The sequence below is a fragment of the Panulirus ornatus genome, chromosome 69, assembly GCF_036320965.1.
Source record: "Panulirus ornatus isolate Po-2019 chromosome 69, ASM3632096v1, whole genome shotgun sequence".
NCBI lineage: Eukaryota > Metazoa > Arthropoda > Malacostraca > Decapoda > Palinuridae > Panulirus > Panulirus ornatus.
In genome coordinates, this window is record NC_092292.1 from 3,665,563 (window position 1) to 3,688,289 (window position 22,727).

Consider the following 22,727-nt stretch of genomic DNA (forward strand, 5'->3'; position numbering starts at 1 on the left):
CCTTTCACCCTCCTGCATGTTCAGGCCCCGATCACACAAAATCTTTTTCACTCTATCTTTCCACCTCCAATTTGGTCTCCCTCTTCTCCTTGTTCCCTCCACCTCCGACACATATATCCTCTTGGTCAATCTTTCCTCACTCATCCTCTCCATGTGCCCAAACCACTTCAAAACACCCTCTTCTGCTCTCTCAACCACGCTCTTTTTATTTCCACACATCTCTCTTACCCTTACGTTACTCACTCGATCAAACCACCTCACACCACACATTGTCCTCAAACATCTCATTTCCAGCACATCCATCCTCCTGCGCACAACTCTATCCATAGCCCACGCCTCGCAACCATATATATATATATATATATATATATATATATATATATATATATATATATATATATTTTTTTTTTTTCATACTATTCGCCATTTCCCGCGATAGCGAGGTAGCGCTAAGAACAGAGGACTGGGCCTTTGAGGGAATATCCTCACCTGGCCCCCTTCTCCGTTCCCTCTTTTGAAAAAAAAAAAAAAAAAAAAAAAAAAAACGAGAGGGGAGGATTTCCAGCCCCCGCTCCCTTCCCTTTTAGTCGCCTTCTACGACACGCAGGGAATACGTGGGAAGTATTCTTTCTCTCCTATCCCCAGGGATAATATATATATATATATATATATATATATATATATATATATATATATATATATATATATTCCTCTCTTTAGATCAGGTTTTCCTAATCACGAGTCCTTCTTCAGGACACAACCCCACAAGTTGTTGACCATTCTTATTTACAACACTGAGTACCCTGGCCCCCAGTTATAACGTTCATGAATCATCCATCTCTAATAATCAAGCCTCTGCATCAAAACTGTTGACACACACACTCAGCTCCTCCGAACACACTTGCCTCTTCACATCCTTCTCGTGGCTAAGTACATGAGCACCAATACTCACTCACCTCTCGTCATCCGCTTTCATTGTCATCCACATTGGTACGGTGCTCCTTCTTTGTACTCTTTCCCACATTCCCACAACTCCTCCGTCAGCAGAAGTGCTACCCCTTCCCTAACTCTCACACTCACTATAATCCCCGACTTTACCTTGAGACATTCCTAAACCATTCTTTCCCTTTACTCTTTCAGCTTTGTTTTCCTCATATCTAGAAGATCCAGGTTCCTCTACTCAAACATAAGGTGTATATGTCTCTTCCTCTCATCTTGGTTACATCCAAACACACTTTATCATCTCAGCATGAGCCTTCCAAGAGGGTAAGCTCTCCTCGCTTGGCTTTTTACATTTCAAATTTGAGAAATTGAAAATACATGAAGAGGAAGGTTTCCAGCCACCCGCCCCTGCCTCATTCTTAGCGACACGCATGAAAAACGAGGGAAGCATTCCCATCCCCAGGGATATTTATTTATTATTCATTTATCATACTTTGTCGCTGTCTCCCGCGTTACCGAGGTAGCACAGAGAAATGGACGAAAGAATGGCCCAACCCACCCACCCACATACGTCTACACACGCACATATACATTCCTATACATTTCAACGTATACGTATATATACATACACAGACATATACATATATACACATGTACATAATTCATACTTGCTGGTTTTATTCATTCCCGTCGCCACTCCGCCACACATGAATTGACAACCTCCTTCCCCCGCATGTGCGCGAGATAGCGCTAGGAGAAGACAACAAAGGACACATTCATTCACACACAGTCTCTAGGTGTCATGTGTAATACACCGAAACCACATCTCCCTTTTCACATCCAGGCCCCACAAAATTTTCCATAGTTTGCCCGAGACGCTTCACATGCCTTGGCTCAATCCATTGACAGCACGTCCACCACTGTATACCACATCGTTCCAATTCACTATTCCTTGCACGCCTTTACCCTCCAGCATGTTCAGGCCCGATCGCTCGATCACTCAAAATCCTTTTCACTCCATCCTTTCACCTCCAATTTCGTCTTCCACTTCTCCTTATTCCCTCCACTACTGACAAATATATCCTCTTTGTCAATCTTTCGTCACTCATTCTCTCTATGTGACCAAACCATTTCAATACATCCCTCTTCTGCTCTCTCAACCACTCTTTTTATTACCACACATCTCTCTTACCCTTTCATTACTTACTCGATCAAATCACCTCACACCACATATTGTCCTCAAACATCTCATTTCCAACACATCCACCCTCCTCCGCACAACCCTATCTATAACTCACGCCTCGCAACCATATAACATTGTTGGAACTACTATTCCTTCAAATAAACCAATTTTTGCTTTCCGAGATAATGTTCTCGCCTTCCACACATTTTTCAACGCTCACAGAACTTTCGACCCTCCCCCATCCTCTGACTCACTTCCGCTTCCATGGTTCCATCCACTGCCAAATCCACACCCGAGATATCTAGAAACCCTCACTTCCTCCAGTTTTTCTCCATTCAAACTTACCTCCCAGTTGACTTGACCCTCAACCCTGCTGTCCCTAATAACCCTGATCATATTCACATTTACTCCCAGCTTTCTCCTTTCACACACTTTACCAAACTCAGTCACCAGCTTCTGCAGTTTCTCAGCCGAATCAGCCTCTAGCCTGTATCATAGCGAAAAACAACTGACTCACTTCCGAAGCCTTCTCATCCGCAACGGAGTGCATACTCTTGCATTCACCTCCCTAACAACCGCATCCATAAACAAATTAAAAAACCGTGTAGACATCACGCAACCCTGCCGCAAACCGACATTCACTGAGAACCAATCACTTTCCTCTCTTCCTACTCGTACACTGAGAACCAATCACTTTCCTCTCTTCCTACTCGTACACATGCTTTACATCCTCGATAAAAGCTTTTCACTGCATCTAGCAACTTGCCTCCCACACCATATATTCTTGATACCTTCCACAGAGCCTCTGTCAACTATCATATGCCTTCTTCAGATCCATAAATGCTACACACATATCCATTTGTCTTTCTAAGTATTTCTCACATACATTCTTCAAAGCAAACACCTGATCCAAACATATTCTACCACTTCTGAAACCACACTGCTCCTACCCAACCTGATGCTCTGTACATGCCTTCACCCTCTCAACCAATACCCTCCCATATAATTTCCAAACAAACTCAACAAACTTATACCTTTATAATTTGAACACTCACCTTTATCCCCTTTGCCTTTGTGCAATGGCAATATGCACGCATTCCGCCAATCCTCAGGCACCTCACCATGAGCCATACATACATTGAAAGTCCTCACCAACCAGTCAACAACACAGTGACCCCTTCTTTTGATAGATTCCACTGCAATGCTATCCAAACCCGCTGCCTTGCCGGCTTTCATCTTCCGCAAAGCTTTCACTACTTCTTCTCTGTTTATCAAATCATTCTTCCTGACCCTCTCACTTCGCACACCACCTCGACCAAAACACCCTATATCTGCCACTCTATCATATGACACCTTTAACAGCCTTCAAAATACTCAATCCATCTCCTTCTCACATCACCACTACTTTTTATTACCTCTCCATTAGCGCTCTTCACCGATGTTCCCATTTGTTCTCTTACGCACTTTGTTTACCTCCTTCTAAAAACATCTTTTTATTCTCCCTAAAATTTAATGATACTCTCTCATTCCAACTCTCATTTACCCTCTATTTCACCTCTTGTACCTTTCCCTTGACCTCCTGCCTCTTGCTTTTAAACATCTCCCAGTCATTTCCACTATTTTCCTGCAAAACCCGTCCAAATGCCTCTCTTCTCTTTCACTAATAATCTTACTTCTTCATTCCACCACTCACTGCCCTTTCTAATCTGCCCACCTCCCACGCTTCTCATGCCACAAGCATCTCTTGCGCAAGCCATCACTGCTTCCCTGAATACATCCCATTCCTCCCCCACTCCCCTTACGTCCTTTGCGTTCACCTTTTTCCATTCTGCACTTAGTCTCTCCTGGTAGTTCCTCACACAAGTCTCCTTTCCAAGCTCACTTAAAATTCACCACACTCTCCACCCCAACATTCTCTCTTCTATTCTGAAAACCTCTACAAATCTTCACCTTCGCCTCCACAAGATAATGATCAGATATCCCTCCGGTTGCACCTCGGAGCACATTAACATAGAAAAGTCTCCCTTTCACGCGCATATCAATTAACACGTAATCCAATAACGCTTTCTGGCCATCTCTCCTAATACCACACGTATAATTACGTATATCTCTCTTTTTAAACCAGGTATTCCCAATCATCACCCTTTTTTCAGCACACAAATCTACAAGCTCTTCACCATTTCCATTTACAACACTGAACACCCTATGTACACCAATTATTCCCTCAACTGCCACATTACTCACCTTTGCATTCAAATCACCCATCACTATAACCTGGTCTCGTGCATCAAATCTGCTAAAACGCTCACTCAGCTGCTCCCAAAACACTTGCCTCTCATCATCTTTCTTCTCATGGCTAGGTGCATAAGCACCAATAATCACCCATCTCTCTCCATTCACTTTCAGTTTTACCCATATCAATCTAGAGTTTACTTTCCTACACTGTATCGCATACTGCCACCACTCCTGTCTCAGGAGTAGTGCTACTCCTTCCCTTGCTCCTGTCTTCTCACCAACCCCTGACTTTACTCCCAAGACATTCCCAAACCACTCTTCCCCTTTACCCTTGAGCTTCGTTTCACTCAGAGCCAAAACATCCAGTTTCCTTTCCTCAAACATACTACCTATCACTCCTTTTTTCTCATCTTAGTTACATCCACACACATTTCGACATCCCAACCTGAGCCTTCGAGGAGGATGAGCATTCCCCGCGTGACTCCTTCTTATGTTTCCCCTTTTAGAAGTTAAAATACAAGGAGGGAGGGTTTCTAGCCTCCCGCTCCCTTCCCCTTTAGTCGCCTTCTACGACACATGAGGAATGCGTGGGATGCTTATTATGTTTATTATGCCATCCTTAACACGAATCGATTACTCTTATGACTATTCAAACCAAGGTTTGAAAGACATGACAATTACACTTAAAACTGTTAATACATGTCAAACTTAATTAGACTTATGATTTGTCCTGAGACCTAGTATAATCATCTGATTTGATTTAGTGATGCAAAAGCTAATAGTATAAGGCTCGTGAGGTCAACCCTGCCTAATGAGGCTCAGTATGACTATTTTTTTTTTAGGTTTAGAGAGTTTGGTGTTAACTATCTTGTGTCCAGCTTGCTAGGATAGTCTTACATATATAGTCTCTAAATCAGTATTGCCAGTATGATCAAACCAATCTCTAGAATTTTGCTTCGTGTATTGTAGTATTAACATATGCAGAACTTAAGGTTAGTGTTGTCAGGCTGAAGTACGTAGTTCTGTGGAGAGTCTGAAGGGCCACTTCATGAGACTAGCAGTGGGCGGCCTGAGACTTGTGTTGTCAGACTGAGCCAGCTAGTCCTGATTCTAGTGTTGTCAACTTGATATAACTAGCCCTTAGGCTAGTGTTGTCAGGCTGAAGTAATTAGTCCTGAGACGAGTGTTGGTAGCCTTTGACACGTAGTCTTAGGGTCTGTGGTGCCAGCCTGAGGTAAGTAGTCTTAAAGCTTTTAAAGATATCTTCGGATTCAAGACTTTAAGTCTTAGCCTGAGATACCAAGCCAGTAGACTAATGACCACAATCCATAATACCGAGCCTAGACTTCACAAGCTATCAAGATGCCTATCTAAGATTGATAATGCCACTCTGAGATCCCTAGCCTTAAGGCTACGATACGCAGTCTTAAGACTGGTGTGTCAGGCTACGATACCTAGTCTTAAGACTGTGGGTGTCAGGCTACGATACCTAGTCTTAAGAGTGGTGGTGTCAGGCTACGATACCTAGTCTTAAGACTGGTGTTGTCAGGCTACGGTACCTAGTCTTAAGACTGAGGGTGTCAGGCTACGATACCTAGTCTTAAGACTGGTGTTGTCAGGCTACGATACTTAGCTTTAAGACTGGGGGTGTCAGGCTACGATACCTAGCTTTAAGACTGGTGGTGTCAGGCTACGATACCTAGTCTTAAGACTGAGGGTGTCAGGCTACGATACCTAGCCTTAAGACTGAGAGTGTCAGGCTACGATACCTAGCCTTAAGACTGAGGGTGTCAGGTTACGATACCTAGCTTTAAGGCTAGTGGTGTCAGGCTACGATACCTAGTCCTAAGACTGGTGGTGTCAGGCTACGATACCTAGTCCTAAGACTGGTGTTGTCAGGCTACGATACCTAGTCCTAAGACTGGTGGTGTCAGGCTACGATACCTAGTCTTAAGACTGAGGGTGTCAGGCTACGATACCTAGCTTTAAGGCTAGTGTTGTCAGGCTACGATACCCAGCCTTAAGACTGGTGGTGTCAGGCTACGATACCCAGCCTTAAGACTAGAGTTGGGAGTCCACATGAGAGCCATGCAAGTATCTCCACAAGTCAGCTATCCTCGCCTGGCGCGCCCCAACAGGTTCTCTCCATACGAGTGGTCCAACCCGCACCCGTGTGACCAGTCTCCTGACAAATTGGACAATGAATTTTCTCTCCTCAACTGCCTCTGGTTCTGCATTGGTTCTCTCATGCAGCAGGGAGGAGATCTCTTGCCAAAGTAAGAAAGAGACAGGAAGAAGAGAATGATCAATACATGCAGCAGTTGATGCCCATAATGATGTTTCACTTTTATAATGATTATGATGATTCATTTCACGTTGATAGAATGCTTGTCACTTACCCTCTTTGTCATTTTGGGTTCTGTGTCGCTGATGCTCGCTGACTGGGATCTACTTTAAGATAATCTGACTGGTTGTGATGATGGCCAGGGACTAACTAGTTCAACCACTGTATTTCTATTATGGGAAACATATATTTCCACCTACATGTAACTCTGAAATTTAGTTCCTTGAAAGCGAGCATTAAGGGCTATAACCCCACTCTTTTTGGCTTTCAATGTCGCCCTCCTTGCTCTTTCTCTGATATTTCTGAGATATTATAATTCATTTATTTCCCATTACTCCAAAATTTAGTTTTGTAAATATCTCAGACATCAGACAGACGACCCAGGATAATGCTATGCTGTTTTAACCTAGGATGTATTTCCCTCCTTCAGTATCACTACTAGATCAAGGTCACATCTGAGTGCTAGGGTTGTGATCAGTGCTATAGCTGGGGCGACGTGGTAATACCTTTAGTCTGCTCAGGGATGATCACATTCCCTGCAGAACCATGTAGCAGCTCACACCTCACGTACGGCAGCAGCCCGGCCCACCGAGCGTTCTACGGTACTTGGCCAAGTAACCTTATTCTTCGATGATTACTGTAACGAAGAAAACCAAAATAACAATGAGCATCAAGTTGGCCAGTATACTGGCTATCACAACCGAGCAAACGCTCGAATAACTTTCGTTTCCTACACTGAACCAGCAGAAACATCTGGTGCTGAACCAGCAGAAACATCTGGCGCTGAACCAGCAGAAACATCTGGTGCTGAACCAGCAGAAACATCTGGTGCTGAACCAGCAGAAACATCTGGTGCTGAACCAGCAGAAACATCTGGTGCTGAACCAGCAGAAACATCTGGTGCTGAAACTTAACTTTGCTCTCTAAGAAGCTTACTGTCTCGCACAGCGCTTCACATGATAGGACTCAGTTGTTCTGATCTATACAAGAGGAGGTTAAGAGGTCACAAAAAAAATTTTCTTTTATCCAACCAAAAATACTTGTAACCCATGATTTCATAGCATGCGATTTTAAGGTAAATATCTACATGTACTTGATGTTTAAGATTTTAGATCAGTCATTCTTCTTCTGAAATAATCAGTTGGCTACTCGTAGAGACGTAGCATTGTGACCAAAACCAGTATCATCTAAGTCCAGCAGTACATTGTAGTATATTCAAGAAATAGGTAACGAATGAAAACTGTATATCTTCGGTTGGGCGAACTTTCAATTAATAGTACTGAAAAATGTATCTGTTTAGTTAAGAAAGTTTTCTCAAAGAAATTATATTACGAGAGTAAAAAAGTTAAGAAACTATCATCCATAAGGACCAAATAGAACAATGATACCATGTATGGTTAGCCTGTGTCTGACCATCATCCTCTCATTACTCAGTGTTGGTTCCAGCTAAGATGTCTACAGAACCTGATATTACCTTTATGCCAAGGACTTCCCTCAAGGTTTGAAGTAAGCTTCCTCTTTCTTACGTAAGACATCTGTGCTGGATGTGAGGTGATCACCTTCACAACACAGTCACTGGAGGATCACAGGACAACATCTCTCATACTGAACCTGTTTTTGGTTTAGTTATCCGGATATTTTGCCGTTCCTCCTGCTTGAAATCCTAAACAACCATAACCACACTGTGTCCAGAGTGAACTTGTCCGTCACATAACACCATTAACGAGCTATTAGACTCTTCCTCTGAAGATAACAAGTCAGTAACCCTCCACTACATGCCTCCAGAGGAACCCTGCTACTGAGCAATGACCAGCTGGTCATCCACTGTGAACAAGCATTAAGTTACCAGCCCACTTATCATTCTCTGGGTAATGTCATTAATCTCCCACCACACTCTTCCTCCGTAGATGACGTCATTAACTCATTAACCTGCTACTCCAACACACTCTTGCTCCGTAGATGACGTCATTAACTCATTAACCTGCTACCCCACCACACTCTTCCTCCGTAGATGACGTCATTAACTCATTAACCTGCTACCCCACCACACTCTTTCTCCGTAGATGACGTCATTAACTCATTAACCTGCTACCCCACCACACTCTTCCTCCGTAGATGACGTCATTAACTCATTAACCTGCTACTCCAACACACTCTTCCTCCGTAGATGACGTCATCAACTCATTAACCTGGTACTCCACCACACTCTTCCTCCGTAGATGACGTCTTTAACTCATTAACCTGCTACTCCAACACACTCTTCCTCCGTAGATGACGTCATTAACTCATTAACCTGCTACTCCAACACACTCTTCCTCCGTAGATGACGCCATTAACTCATTAACCTGCTACTCCACCACACTCTTCCTCCGTAGATGACGTCTTTAACTCATTAACCTGCTGCTCCAACACACTCTTCCTCCGTAGATGACGTCATCAGCTCATTAACCTGCTACTCCAACACACTCTTCCTCCGTAGATGACGCCATTAACTCATTAACCTGCCACTCCACCACACTCTTCCTCTGTAGATGACGTCTTTAACTCATTAACCTGCTACTCCAACACACTCTTCCTCCGTAGATGACGTCTTTAACCTGCTACCTCACCACACTCTTCCTCCAGTCATCGAGACGATGAAGTACGATCTTAGTTTCCTCGTGGATGCGTCCACCATTAACCATCCACAGCAAGGGCAACATGTTATGAACTTGCCATCAGCTGCTTCCTCCTGAGTGAACATATTAGAAACTTCCCAAGTAACCTACCACCACACTCAGCCTTCAGAGTGATATACCTTTAACTTACCAACGCACTCATCCTCAGTGATATTTCTTATGCCTACCGACGCACTCATCGTTCAGGAGGACTTATCTTTAACATAATAACGCACTCCTCGTTCAGGAGGACTTACCTTTAACATAACAACACACTCATGGTTCAGGAGGACTTACCTTTAACATAACAACACACTCATCGTTCAGGACTTACCTTTAACATAACAACACACTCATGGTTCAGGAGGAGTTACCTTTAACATAACAACACACTCATGGTTCAGGAGGACTTACCTTTAACATAACAACACACTCATGGTTCAGGAGGACTTACCTTTAACATAACAACACACTCATGGTTCAGGAGGACTTACCTTTAACATAACAACACACTCATCGTTCAGGACTTACCTTTAACATAACAACACACTCATGGTTCAGGAGGACTTACCTTTAACATAACAACACACTCATGGTTCAGGAGGACTTACCTTTAACATAACAACACACTCATGGTTCAGGAGGACTTACCTTTAACATAACAACACACTCATCGTTCAGGACTTACCTTTAACATAACAACACACTCATGGTTCAGGAGGACTTACCTTTAACATAACAACACACTCATGGTTCAGGAGGACTTACCTTTGACATAACAACACACTCATGGTTCAGGAGGACTTACCTTTAACATAACAACACACTCATGGTTCAGGAGGACTTACCTTTAACATAACAACACACTCATGGTTCAGGAGGACTTACCTTTAACATAACAACACACTCATGGTTCAGGAGGACTTACCTTTGACATAACAACACACTCATGGTTCAGGAGGACTTACCTTTAACATAACAACACACTCATGGTTCAGGAGAAACTTACTTTTAAACTTACCAACATACTCAGGCTCGCTCAAGCTCCTGAGCCTAACACCTTACTGCTGCTCCAGGATAATGTTCAATTTAGTGTCTCATTAATTTAATATCATAATGCTCCTCCAAAGTGGATATCTCAATAGTTTAACATGATACTGCTCCTCCAGAGTGAATGTCTCAACAACTTAATACAATATTGCTCCTCCAGAGTGGATGTCTCAGTAGCTAACCACAATAATGCTCCACCAGAGTGGATGTCTCAGTAGCTGACCACAATAATGCTCCACCAGATTGGATGTCTCAGTAGCTGACTACAATATTGCTCCTCCAGAGTGGATGTCTCAGTAGCTTACTACAATATTGCTCCTCCAGAGTGGATGTCTCAGTAGCTGACCACATTATTGCTCTGCCAGAGTGGATGTCTCAGTAGCTTACCACATTATTGCTCTCTCTACCAGAGTGGATGTCTCAGTAGCTTACCACATTATTGCTCTCTCTGCCAGAGTGGATGTCTCAGTAGCTTACTAAATTATTGCTCTCTCTGCCAGAGTGGATGTCTCAGTAGCTTACTAAATTATTGCTCCACCAGAGTGGATGTCTCAGTAGCTTACCACATTATTGCTCCTCCAGAGTGGATGTCTCAGTAGCTGACTACAATATTGCTTCTCCTGAACAAATGCCTCATTTTTCTGACATTTATGCCTCTCCCCCGAAGTGATCGTCTATTCTTCACTCTATGTTGTTTCTCTTGAGTGAATTTCGAATTAATTTATCACCTTTTTAATCCACTAACGTGAATTCTTTACTAACCTTAAACGAGGAAGTTTCTCCAGTCTAGATGTCTTTTAATCTCGCCTTATGACTCTCTTCATGGAATGAATGTCTTATTTACTTCAAACATTTACTTTTACTCCTTAGGGAATGCGTTATCAACTTTACGCAGCCATGTTCCTTCTCTATGTGTGTCTTATTACGTGAGCATCAGCCTGCTCCTCCACAGAGAATCAGTAATCTTGTAACTCATTACGGCTGCAATGATCTGTATGAGCCGATGCGCCAGTCCTCATCATACCTGGTGCTCTGTATTACTGGTCAGACCTTTAGTAACATCATGAGTCCGCAAGAATAGAAAATGGCAACGTTCATGAATTCCCATGTCCCTGAGACATAGCAAAGTGTCTGTACTACGTAATCGTTAAGGTCTGTGCGTCTAAACGTGTTAGTGCTTAGACAACGTCATGGTCGTTGGGACTGAACATGCCAGCACCAATGATCGTCATGGCCCGTGCAGCCAACCATACCACTGCTCAGTAATCCCCATCAGCCATAGGAACAAACGAGCAAATTCTTGGTAATTCCTAGAGATAGCACGAGATCACCACTCCAGTACTCAGTAAGACCCTTAAAAATCTCCCCAAACTACCCATAGTCCGTAAAGGTCAATCTGCCAGTACTGCTGTAGTAGTGTTGGCCTAAAGGGAAGGCCTCGGTGAGTGACCTCCAGTGGCAGGCTAAGTGCTCGGACACCCACACCACTACAGCAGGTTTGTGGGTCCTCTGGCTGTCGTCGAAGCTCCTTGCTTCAGCTTCCTCTCTCTCCTGTCCTGAATGCTTTATCACAAGAGGGATGATGTTCGTGCACACAGGAGTGTGGTCTACATTACCAGTCCAATCATCAGCATTTCTATTCATTTGTCATTTATATGCAGTCATAACGGCCAAATAGCCCAATTTTAGATGCAGATCTTTGTAACTGATTTAAAATGTCTTTATAAATGACAATTCTTCCTCCTCTCTCCTTTCACGAAAGAAAAAAGAAACATGGAAAAGAAATTAGGCTGAAGTTAGAACATCCAGACGTAAACTAACTTAGCGATATATATATATATATATATATATATATATATATATATATATATATATATATATATATATATATATATATACCATTTGATGTCAGGCGGGACATGTCTGGTGAACTAACATAAAGCGAAGTCATGTCTTGATATGACTTAGAGTAGATGAACATTATACGAAATGACACCAAAGATATAAGAAATATCGACATATTTAGCAAAGAAGCGACGCCTCATTAAGCTCAACTAGCCAATGCCCACTTGTCACATAAATCGACATTTCTTATATTTGGTTTAGATTTTCTCAAGATTCTCACAGTTGATGTCATATCATAAATTGGTCATTGTTTCGCTTAACTCAACCAGACACAACCCACCAAACCTTAGACAGAAGAGACTTCAAGACTTCGTTAGATTTGTTTCCTTTAGCTTCAGCCTGAATCATCCCTGACTTCCATTTCCTGTAAATAATGTTTCATTATATATAGACTTTCGAATTTAACAGATGAAACGATTCACCTAAAGTCGGGCTATTTGCCACTTCTAGCGTGGCTAAGACTTACAGTGACATACTAGTAAGATTCATCTTGTGAGTGTCAAGGCCAACAAGCAGTTCGAACATTACCCCTCTTATCTCCCTCCACGTGTTTGGTGTTGTATACAACTTGTCCGATTCTGTGCCCTTACTCCACAGGTTAAGTCCCTATGAATGGATCACATCCTATCCATGCAGAGAAGAGGAAGAGAAAAGACTGGAAAATCAATATAGTCTCAACAATTCGCTCTGGTTTACAATGGGCAGCCTACTACAGCAAGGCACTGAGCAGCAGCCCAAGTAAGCCTCAGGGAACCTTTCGGACGCGGGGCTTGTGGCTATTCAGATTGGAGGGATTTTTTTTTCTTCGCCAACTACGGAACGTTTCCTTCAGTATACTAGCAGAGGGAGTAGTTAAATCTACAGTTTCCTTATTTCACTTCACTGTAATATCAATCTTTCATGAAGTCACGTCCATAATATTGACATGATGTAATCTCCGCTACAATCATTTGAGATAATTATTCTCTATTTACGTTCTCTCAACCTCTGAAGAATCATGATGCATTCAGTTCAACTCAGTCCCTAGAAGGACATATTCTCTCTAACCATCATATTCACTGATATTGTCACTGAGTGACCCACCCCTCACATGAGAACATTTCTCTGTCGTCTACTCAGTAGTAAGAAACTAAAGTAGACCCCAGACGTCTATACGTGGCAGGCAGGATGCGCTCTACAGACTGTTGGACCCTCGCTAACACACACACACACACACACACACACACACACACACTTTACCTAGTGGTAACGGAAAAAAAGGATCATTCAAGACATTTCAGTAATCACATTGAGTTTGCGTAGTTGTATAGCTTAGAGATGCCCTCCTGTTTCCAGCCATACATCAAGTTCAGTTCACATTCTGTTCTTTACCTGATAGTCTGAAGTTTTTTGATGAGTTCCTCACTGGGACAGGAATGTAAAAGATAATTTGATAAGTCTCTAGCTGGGACAAGAATGCAGAAGATATTGCGGTGAAAATACTGCCTTTCGCTGTCCCTTTCCCTCTTATGAACATTCTCTTTACGTAATTAAATTTTTGATATCATTCTTTCCATAAAAGCTGTGCACCTAATGAGCACATGAGAGTTATAGAAAAGTCTCTGCCCTTCCCTCTCTACCATCCCCAACAGAAGTATCTCCCTCCCAACAGAAGCCTCTCCCTAATACCAAGTCTTTCTGTCAGCAGGAACATGCGTTCCTCGTCTGCTTGCCTGCTTCTTGCTCGTGCATCCTGGCCCAGTGCGTGCAGGCCTCCGAGTTCGCTCGCCTCGGACGTCCTTTACTCTGATTGCACTAAATGAGTTCCTTTTTCAGCTTGTGTAAGGTTGCACACAAGGGAGTGAGTGATGAGTGAACTAGCCGGCCAGCACCCCTGTTTAGGCCACATAGCCCCACACCATCAGCTCAGGGTCATCATTGAAGAACCTGTCTCAAACACGTCGATCAGTTTATCGTTAACGACAGCATGTGTATCGTGTGAGACTCATACCTTCTAATACGTGTTAGAGACAGATAAATATAATTCAGATAGAATGTTGTAACTGTTTGGCGCTCCCTGTATCCATATATAGCGCAAACATGGGGTAAAATATCATTTCACTGAACGACTCCCACTAAATTTGTAGTATAGTTCCCCCACTGCAAGAGGAGAAGGGTAAAGTCGGCCATACTGGGTCAGTCAGTGTTGTAAGTGGTAAAGTAGTTTGTGGTGATGTAGGCAGTCATTGTGGTAGAGCAAGAACTGCATGTTACTGCACATTTACATTTCTTGCCCTTGTTGTCTGTGTTCTAATCGTTGTTACTTAATCTACGAAATGGTTACTTATAACTTAAAACATCTGAAGAATGGAAGACATATTCTTAAATGATTTTGAAATGAAATATGTTTGGATACTATTATGATATTAGTAATTTGGTATCCAATGGAAATTCTTTGTTTATATCAATCATTACATTTATTAACATAAATAAGAGTAAACCATTTGTTTATGATTTTACTAATTACTGATTTCCCTCTATGTCCTTTTCCCACTCACCCACCTTTACCTTTCCAAAATATCTGTGTATCTTCCTGGTGATTACAACCACATCTCTTGTCTTCATTGATCCTAAATTATCTCTCTCTGTCATACATCTATGACTACTTGTTTTCACTTATACTTCCTCATCTCACTTGAAAATATATAAAACATTAACATCTACATTTTAATTTTCGTGAAACATGAAACCTATTATATCCTTATTTCTATTCATTTTCATCGTTAAACGCTTGTTACTTGCTCGCTCATAACTCATGCTATTATCTTTACTGTTTGGTAATCTTCATTTATACGAAACGCCTTTTAATCTTATCGTTACACTCACTGTATCTCTGATATATACATCTTTACTTTCACGTATGCATAATGGCTACGCTGTCCACCTGTATTTCAATTACAATCCAAATCTCACATGTTTCTAACGTGTCATTCTCTCCCTCCTCTCCTTCCATGTCTGTACATGATCTTATGTACACCTTTTCTCTCTGTCTGAATTCCACCACTGATTTCCACTTGGCTACGACACTCCTCCCGACTCACCAATCCACACTATATACTCCTCCTTCACCCCATCTGCATCCTCGTCCCTCCCTTACTGGTCCCGCCGTCCCTCTCTCTCCGTTCCTTAGGGCGGTTTCCACACGTATTGTGGCCGGCATCTGGTGGTTCTTCACCCTCATCATGATCTCCTCCTATACCGCCAACTTGGCCGCCTTCCTGACGGTGGAACGTATGGAATCCCCCATCGAGTCGGCAGAAGATTTAGCCAAACAGACCAAGATTAAATACGGTTCTTTGTATGGCGGATCCACTTGGACGTTCTTTAGGTAACGACGACCAGGTGACCATGTGGGGACAGTGGGAATGAGGGAAGCATGAGGGAAGAGAACAGCTCTAGATGTAAAAGTACGATTCATCCCTTTTCATATACCAAGACAAAATATTGATACAATATATTTTTTCCTGTTTACTCGTATAAGTCTTCATGATCACAGAGGTTGGTAGCTGGAGCAAGGAGATTCTTCAAAACAACTTGGCATGAGATATCTCTCTTACAGGAGTAAGTTTGAAAGTTAATGAAAAGCAGGTAATCAGCAATGGGAATGAGTGAAGCATCAGTTATGCAGGGATTTATAACATTACAAAGGAATTCAAACATAAACAGACAATTGTGATAGTGGATGATATCAGACACGGAGATTAGTGAGGTAGAGTTAGTAAGATATACAGATAATTCAAAAAGAAAAGCCTCCAAACTGTCAATGTGACAAAAGACGAGCATATAATGTAAGTCGTGGACTTGAAGCGAAAAATCTATCAAGTCAGCTTTTAAACATCTTTATATAGTACCGCTTACAACTAATCTAATTGGTTATCATTCCATATGTTAAGAATTCTGTTGAGGAAAAAGTACTTTACCTTAACGTTTGCCCACAAGATCATATCCATTCCTATTAACGAAATCAGATGAATCTAGTTTTAGAAGCTTATCAGATCAAGATTATCAGAACCTCTGACAGTGTTGAATACTTGTATTAGACCATCACCAAAACTTTTCTATTAAATACATTCAAGTCGTTTTGTCACTTCTCATAGTAATAGTTTCTTAGTCCGGGAATCATCTTGGTAGCTCGACCCTGGACTCACTCCATTCTGTCTGTCATTTATCAAGTAGGGTGTCCAATACGGAACGTAATTTTTAAGATGTGGACGAACCAATGAATTACGTGTAAAGAATAAGGAAGATTTCTCAGATATGAAGTTCGAAGGCCTTACATATGAAACCAAGCATCTTTATCGCTCTTTGCGCAGTTTATTTGGTTTTAGGTCACTCAAGTCTTTTTCCTCATTTACATTTTGCAGCTCAGCAGATTTCATACTGAAATTTACCTTTTATTAATACAACTAATATTGAAAACGTTGCAATAATCGATATCATAATTCACCTACCACCTATTGGCCCAGTCCATTTGTCTACGTCAGTTGGATGTGGCAGACGTTCGAGATCATTTGTAGATTTATCTTTCAGCTTAGCTTCATCTGCGAATTACAGTGGAGTTCATTATCAATATCCTTAATGTGTTTGAGAAAAAAGAACCGGTCCTAATACTATTCCCTGTGACACACCACTTGTTACGTCTAATAGTTCTAGGGCTTCGCTATTAATCACTAGTTTTTGTTTGCAGCCAATCACCCGAAGTACAACTTGGACATTACCATGTGACTTGATATTTGCTAGTAACCTCTGACCATAATGTTTTTGTTTAGCTTTCTGACTTACTGGTGGAATTTTCCTAAGTAAAGTTGATTTTACCAACCATCATTATGATGTTTACATTGCTCCAACATTTCCAGTTTCACCTGTTCTTTGCAGCACGTCCAAGGTGCCTACTTACCAAAGAATGTTTAGTTTCATGGAATCTCAAATTCCATCCGTGTACACCAAGTCCAACGAGGAGGGCGTCAAGAGAGTACAAAAGGGTGATGGCTTGTATGCCTACATGATGGAATCCTCCAGCATTGAGTACATCACAGAGAGGTACTGCGACCTCACGCAGGTGGGAGGACCTCTAGACTCCAAGAGCTATGGTATTGCCGTGCCTCCAGGTAAGACTAGCTTTATACTGCTTTCTTATAACAATAACAGTTGTAATGTATTAATCTGACGATCACCTGAAATGTTAAAATCATTCAAATATGTTCAAGAATTACGCATTTTTCAACTTCGTTCATATTGTTTTAAAACTATAATTGCATATTTAGCAAGCATAACCCATTAGGTATAAGATCAAAGAATTTTCTCATTGTTGTGTTGAGAGAATTATCTCTGAGCCTGACTGCAACCCTGTACTGCACTAGTGAGTGCATTCTAAGGATAACAGAAGAACGTTCTTGCAGTAGGAGCTCCTCAGCAGAACTGACCAGTGTTCACTTATGCATTCAAACTAATGTATCATTAGATGATCAAAGAATGTATATATATATATATATATATATATATATATATATATATATATATATATATATATATATATATATATATATATATATATATATATATATATATATATATATATATATATATATATATATATATATATATATATATATATATATATATATATATATATATATATATATATATATATATATATATATATATATATATATATATATATATATATATATATATATATATATATATATATATATATATATATATATATATATATATATATATATATATATATATATATATATATATATATATATATATATATATATATATATATATATATATATATATATATATATATATATATATATATATACATATATATACATAGAGGGGACGGGAGCGGGGGGCCAGAAATCCTCCCCTCCTTGTATTAACTTTCTAAAATGGGAAACAGAAGAAGGAGTCACGCGGGGAGTGCTCATCCTCCTCGAAGGCTCAGAGTGGGGTGCCTAAATGTGTGTGGATGTAACCAAGATGTGAAAAAAGGAGAGATAGGTAGTATGTTTGAGGAAAGGAACCTGGATGTTTTGGCTCTGAGTGAAACGAAGCTCAAGGGTAAAGGGGAAGAGTGGTTTGGGAATGTCTGGGGAGTAAAGTCAGGGGTTAGTGAGAGGACAAGAGCAAGGGAAGGAGTAGCAATACTCCTGAAACAGGAGTTGTGGGAGTATGTGATAGAATGTAAGAAAGTAAATTCTCGATTAATATGGGTAAAACTGAAAGTTGATGGAGAGAGGTGGGTGATTATTGATGCATATGCACCCGGGCATGAGAAGAAAGATCATGAGAGGCAAGTATTTTGGGAGCAGCTGAATGAGTGTGTTAGTGGTTTTGATGCACGAGACCGGGTTATAGTGATGGGTGATTTGAATGCAAAGGTGAGTAATGTGGCAGTTGAGGGAATAATTGGTATACATGGGGTGTTCAGTGTTGTAAATGGAAATGGTGAAGAGCTTGTAGATTTATGTGCTGAAAAAGGACTGATGATTAGGAATACCTGGTTTAAAAAGCGAGATATACATAAGTATACTTATGTAAGTAGGAGAGATGGCCAGAGAGCGTTATTGGATTACGTGTTAATTGACAGGCGTGCGAAAGAGAGACTTTTGGATGTTAATGTGCTGAGAGGTGCAACTGGAGGGATGTCTGATCATTATCTTGTGGAGGCTAAGGTGAAGATTTGTATGGGTTTTCAGAAAAGAAGAGTGAATGTTGGGGTGAAGAGGGTGGTGAGAGTAAGTGAGCTTGGGAAGGGGACCTGTGTGAGGAAGTACCAGGAGAGACTGAGTACAGAATGGAAAAAGGTGAGAACAATGGAAGTAAGGGGAGTGGGGGAGGAATGGGATGTATTTAGGGAATCAGTGATGGATTGCGCAAAAGATGCTTGTGGCATGAGAAGAGTGGGAGGTGGGTTGATTAGAAAGGGTAGTGAGTGGTGGGATGAAGAAGTAAGAGTATTAGTGAGAGAGAAGAGAGAGGCATTTGGACGATTTTTGCAGGGAAAAAATGCAATTGAGTGGGAGATGTATAAAAGAAAGAGACAGGAGGTCAAGAGAAAGGTGCAAGAGGTGAAAAAAAAGGCAAATGAGAGTTGGGGTGAGAGAGTATCATTAAATTTTAGGGAGAATAAAAAGATGTTCTGGAAGGAGGTAAATAAAGTGCGTAAGACAAGGGAGCAAATGGGAACTTCAGTGAAGGGCGCAAATGGGGAGGTGATAACAAGTAGTGGTGATGTGAGAAGATGGAGTGAGTATTTTGAAGGTTTGTTGAATGTGTTTGATGATAGAGTGGCAGATATAGGGTGTTTTAGTCGAGGTGGGGTGCAAAGTGAGAGGGTTAGGGAAAATGATTTGTTAAACAGAGAAGAGGTAGTGAAAGCTTTGCGGAAGATGAAAGCCGGCAAGGCGGCAGGTTTGGATGGTATTGCAGTGGAATTTATTAAAAAAGGGGGAGACTGTATTGTTGACTGGTTGGTAAGGTTATTAAATGTATGTATGATTCATGGTGAGGTGCCTGAGGATTGGCGGAATGCGTGCATAGTGCCATTGTACAAAGGCAAAGGGGATAAGAGTGAGTGCTCAAATTACAGAGGTATAAGTTTGTTGAGTATTCCTGGTAAATTATATGGGAGGGTATTGATTGAGAGGGTGAAGGCATGTACAGAGCATCAGATTGGGGAAGAGCAGTGTGGTTTCAGAAGTGGTAGAGGATGTGTGGATCAGGTGTTTGCTTTGAAGAATGTATGTGAGAAATACTTAGAAAAGCAAATGGATTTGTATGTAGCATTTATGGATCTGGAGAAGGCATATGATAGAGTTGATAGAGATGCTCTGTGGAAGGTATTAAGAATATATGGTGTGGGAGGAAAGTTGTTAGAAGCAGTGAAAAGTTTTTATCGAGGATTTAAGGCATGTGTACGTGTAGGAAGAGAGGAAAGTGATTGGTTCTCAGTGAATGTAGGTTTGCGGCAGGGGTGTGTGATGTCTCCATGGTTGTTTAATTTGTTTATGGATGGGGTTGTTAGGGAGGTGAATGCAAGAGTTTTGGAAAGAGGGGCAAGTATGAAGTCTGTTGGGGATGAGAGAGCTTGGGAAGTGAGTCAGTTGTTGTTCGCTGATGATACAGCGCTGGTGGCTGATTCATGTGAGAAACTGCAGAAGCTGGTGACTGAGTTTGGTAAAGTGTGTGGAAGAAGAAAGTTAAGAGTAAATGTGAATAAGAGCAAGGTTATTAGGTACAGTAGGGTTGAGGGACAAGTCAATTGGGAGGTTAGTTTGAATGGAGAAAAACTGGAGGAAGTAAAGTGTTTTAGATATCTGTGAGTGGATCTGGCAGCGGATGGAACCATGGAAGCGGAAGTGAATCGTAGGGTGGGGGAGGGGGCGAAGATTCTGGGAGCCTTGAAGAATGTTTGAAAGTCGAGAATATTATATCGGAAAGCAAAAATGGGTATGTTTGAAGGAATAGTGGTTCCAACAATGCTGTATGGTTGCGAGGCGTGGGCTATAGATTGAGTTGTGTGCAGGAGGGTGGATGTGCTGGAAATGAGATGTTTGAGGACAATATATGGTGTGAGGTGGTTTGATCGAGTAAGTAATGTAAGGGTAAGAGAGATGTGTGGAAATAAAAAGAGTGTGGTTGAGAGAGCAGAAGAGGGTGTTTTGAAATGGTTTGGTCACATGGAGAGAATGAGTGAGGAAAGATTGACCAAGAGGATATGTGTGTCAGAGGTGGAGGGAACGAGGAGAAGTGGGAGACCAAATTGGAGGTGGAAAGATGGAGTAGAAAAGATTTTGAGTGATCGTGGCCTGAACATGCAGGAGGGTGAAAGGCGTGCAAGGAATAGAGTGAATTGGAACGATGTGGTATACCGGGGTTGGCGTGCTGTCAATGGATTGAATCAGGGTATGTGAAGCGTCTGGGGTAAACCATGGAAACTTCTGTGGGGCCTGAATGTCGAAAGAGAGTTGTGGTTTCGGTGTATTGTTACATGACAGCTAGAGACTGAGTGTGAACGAATGGGGCCTTTGTTGTCTTTTCCTAGCGCTACCTCGCACACATGAGGGGGGAGGGGGTTGTTATCCATGTGTGGCGAGGTGGCGATGGGAATAGATAAAGGCAGACAGTATGAATTACGTACATGTGTATATATGTATATGTCTGTGTGTGTATATATATGTGTACATGAGATGTATAGGCATATATATTTGCGTGTGTGGACGTGTATGTATACATATGTGTATGTGGGTGGGTTGGGCCATTCTTTCGTCTGTTTCCTTGCGCTACCTCGCTAACGCGGGAGACAGCGACACAGCAAAATAAAAATATAAAATATATATGTATATATATATATATATATATATATATATATATATATATATATATATATATATATATATATATATATATATATATAGTCTGCTGTGGATGAGAGAGCTTGGGAAGTCAGTTGTTGTTCGCTGATGATATAGTGCTCGTGGCTGATTCTGGTGAGAAACTGCAGAAGCTGGTGACTGAGTTTGGTAAAGTGTGTAAAAGAAGAAAGCCGAGATTAAATGTGATTAAGAGCAAGGTTATTAGGCACACAAGGATTGAGGGACAAGTGAATTGGGGGGTAAGTTTGAATGGAGAAAAAGTGGAGAGTGAAGTGTTGTAGATATCTGGGAGAGGATTTGGCAGCGGATGGAATCATGGAAGTTGAAGTGAGTCACAGGGTGGGGGAGGGGGCGAAAGTTTTGGGAGATTTGAATAATATGTAGAAATCGAGAACATAATATCGGAAAGCAAAAATGGGTGTTTGGAGGAATAGGGGTTCCAACAATGTTATTAGGTTGCGAGGCGTGGGCTATAGAGTTGTGCGGAGGAGGATGGATGTGTTGGAAAATGAGATGTTTGAGGACAATGTGTGGTGTGAGGTGGTTTGATCGAGTAAGTAATGAAAGGGTAAGAGATGTGTGGTAATAAAAAAAGTGTGGTTGAGAGAGCAGAAGTTGGTGTTTTGAAATGATTTGGTCACATGGAGAGAATGAGTGAGGAAAGATTGACAAAGAGGATATATTTATCAGAGGTGGAGGGAACGAGGAGAAGTGGGACACCAAATTGAAGATAGAAGGATGGAGTGAGAAAGATTTTGAGCGATCGCGGCCTGCTCATATACGAGGGTGAAAGGCGTGAATTGGAACGATGTGGTATACCGGGGTCGACGTGCTGTCAATTGAATGACCCCGGGCATGTGAAGCGTCTGGTGTAAACCATGGAAAGTTTTGTGGCGCCTAGATGTGGAAAGGGAGCTGTGGTTTCGGTGCATTATACATGAGAGCTAGAGACTGAGTGTGAATGTTGGAGGTTTGTATGT

General features: G+C 41.5%; 1 protein-coding gene across 1 annotated transcript in view; it reads left to right on the forward strand.

The window, feature by feature from the left end:
* The window catches only part of LOC139747606 (glutamate receptor ionotropic, kainate 2-like), a 775,400-nt gene that overhangs the window by 714,926 nt on the left and 37,747 nt on the right, over positions 1-22,727 (forward strand). Inside the window, exons 26-29 of the mRNA XM_071660081.1 lie at positions 6,499-6,636; positions 12,914-13,054; positions 15,486-15,683; positions 17,231-17,463. Of these exons, the coding sequence (XP_071516182.1) occupies positions 6,499-6,636; positions 12,914-13,054; positions 15,486-15,683; positions 17,231-17,463 (710 nt within the window). The remainder of the gene's footprint in view (positions 1-6,498; positions 6,637-12,913; positions 13,055-15,485; positions 15,684-17,230; positions 17,464-22,727) is intronic.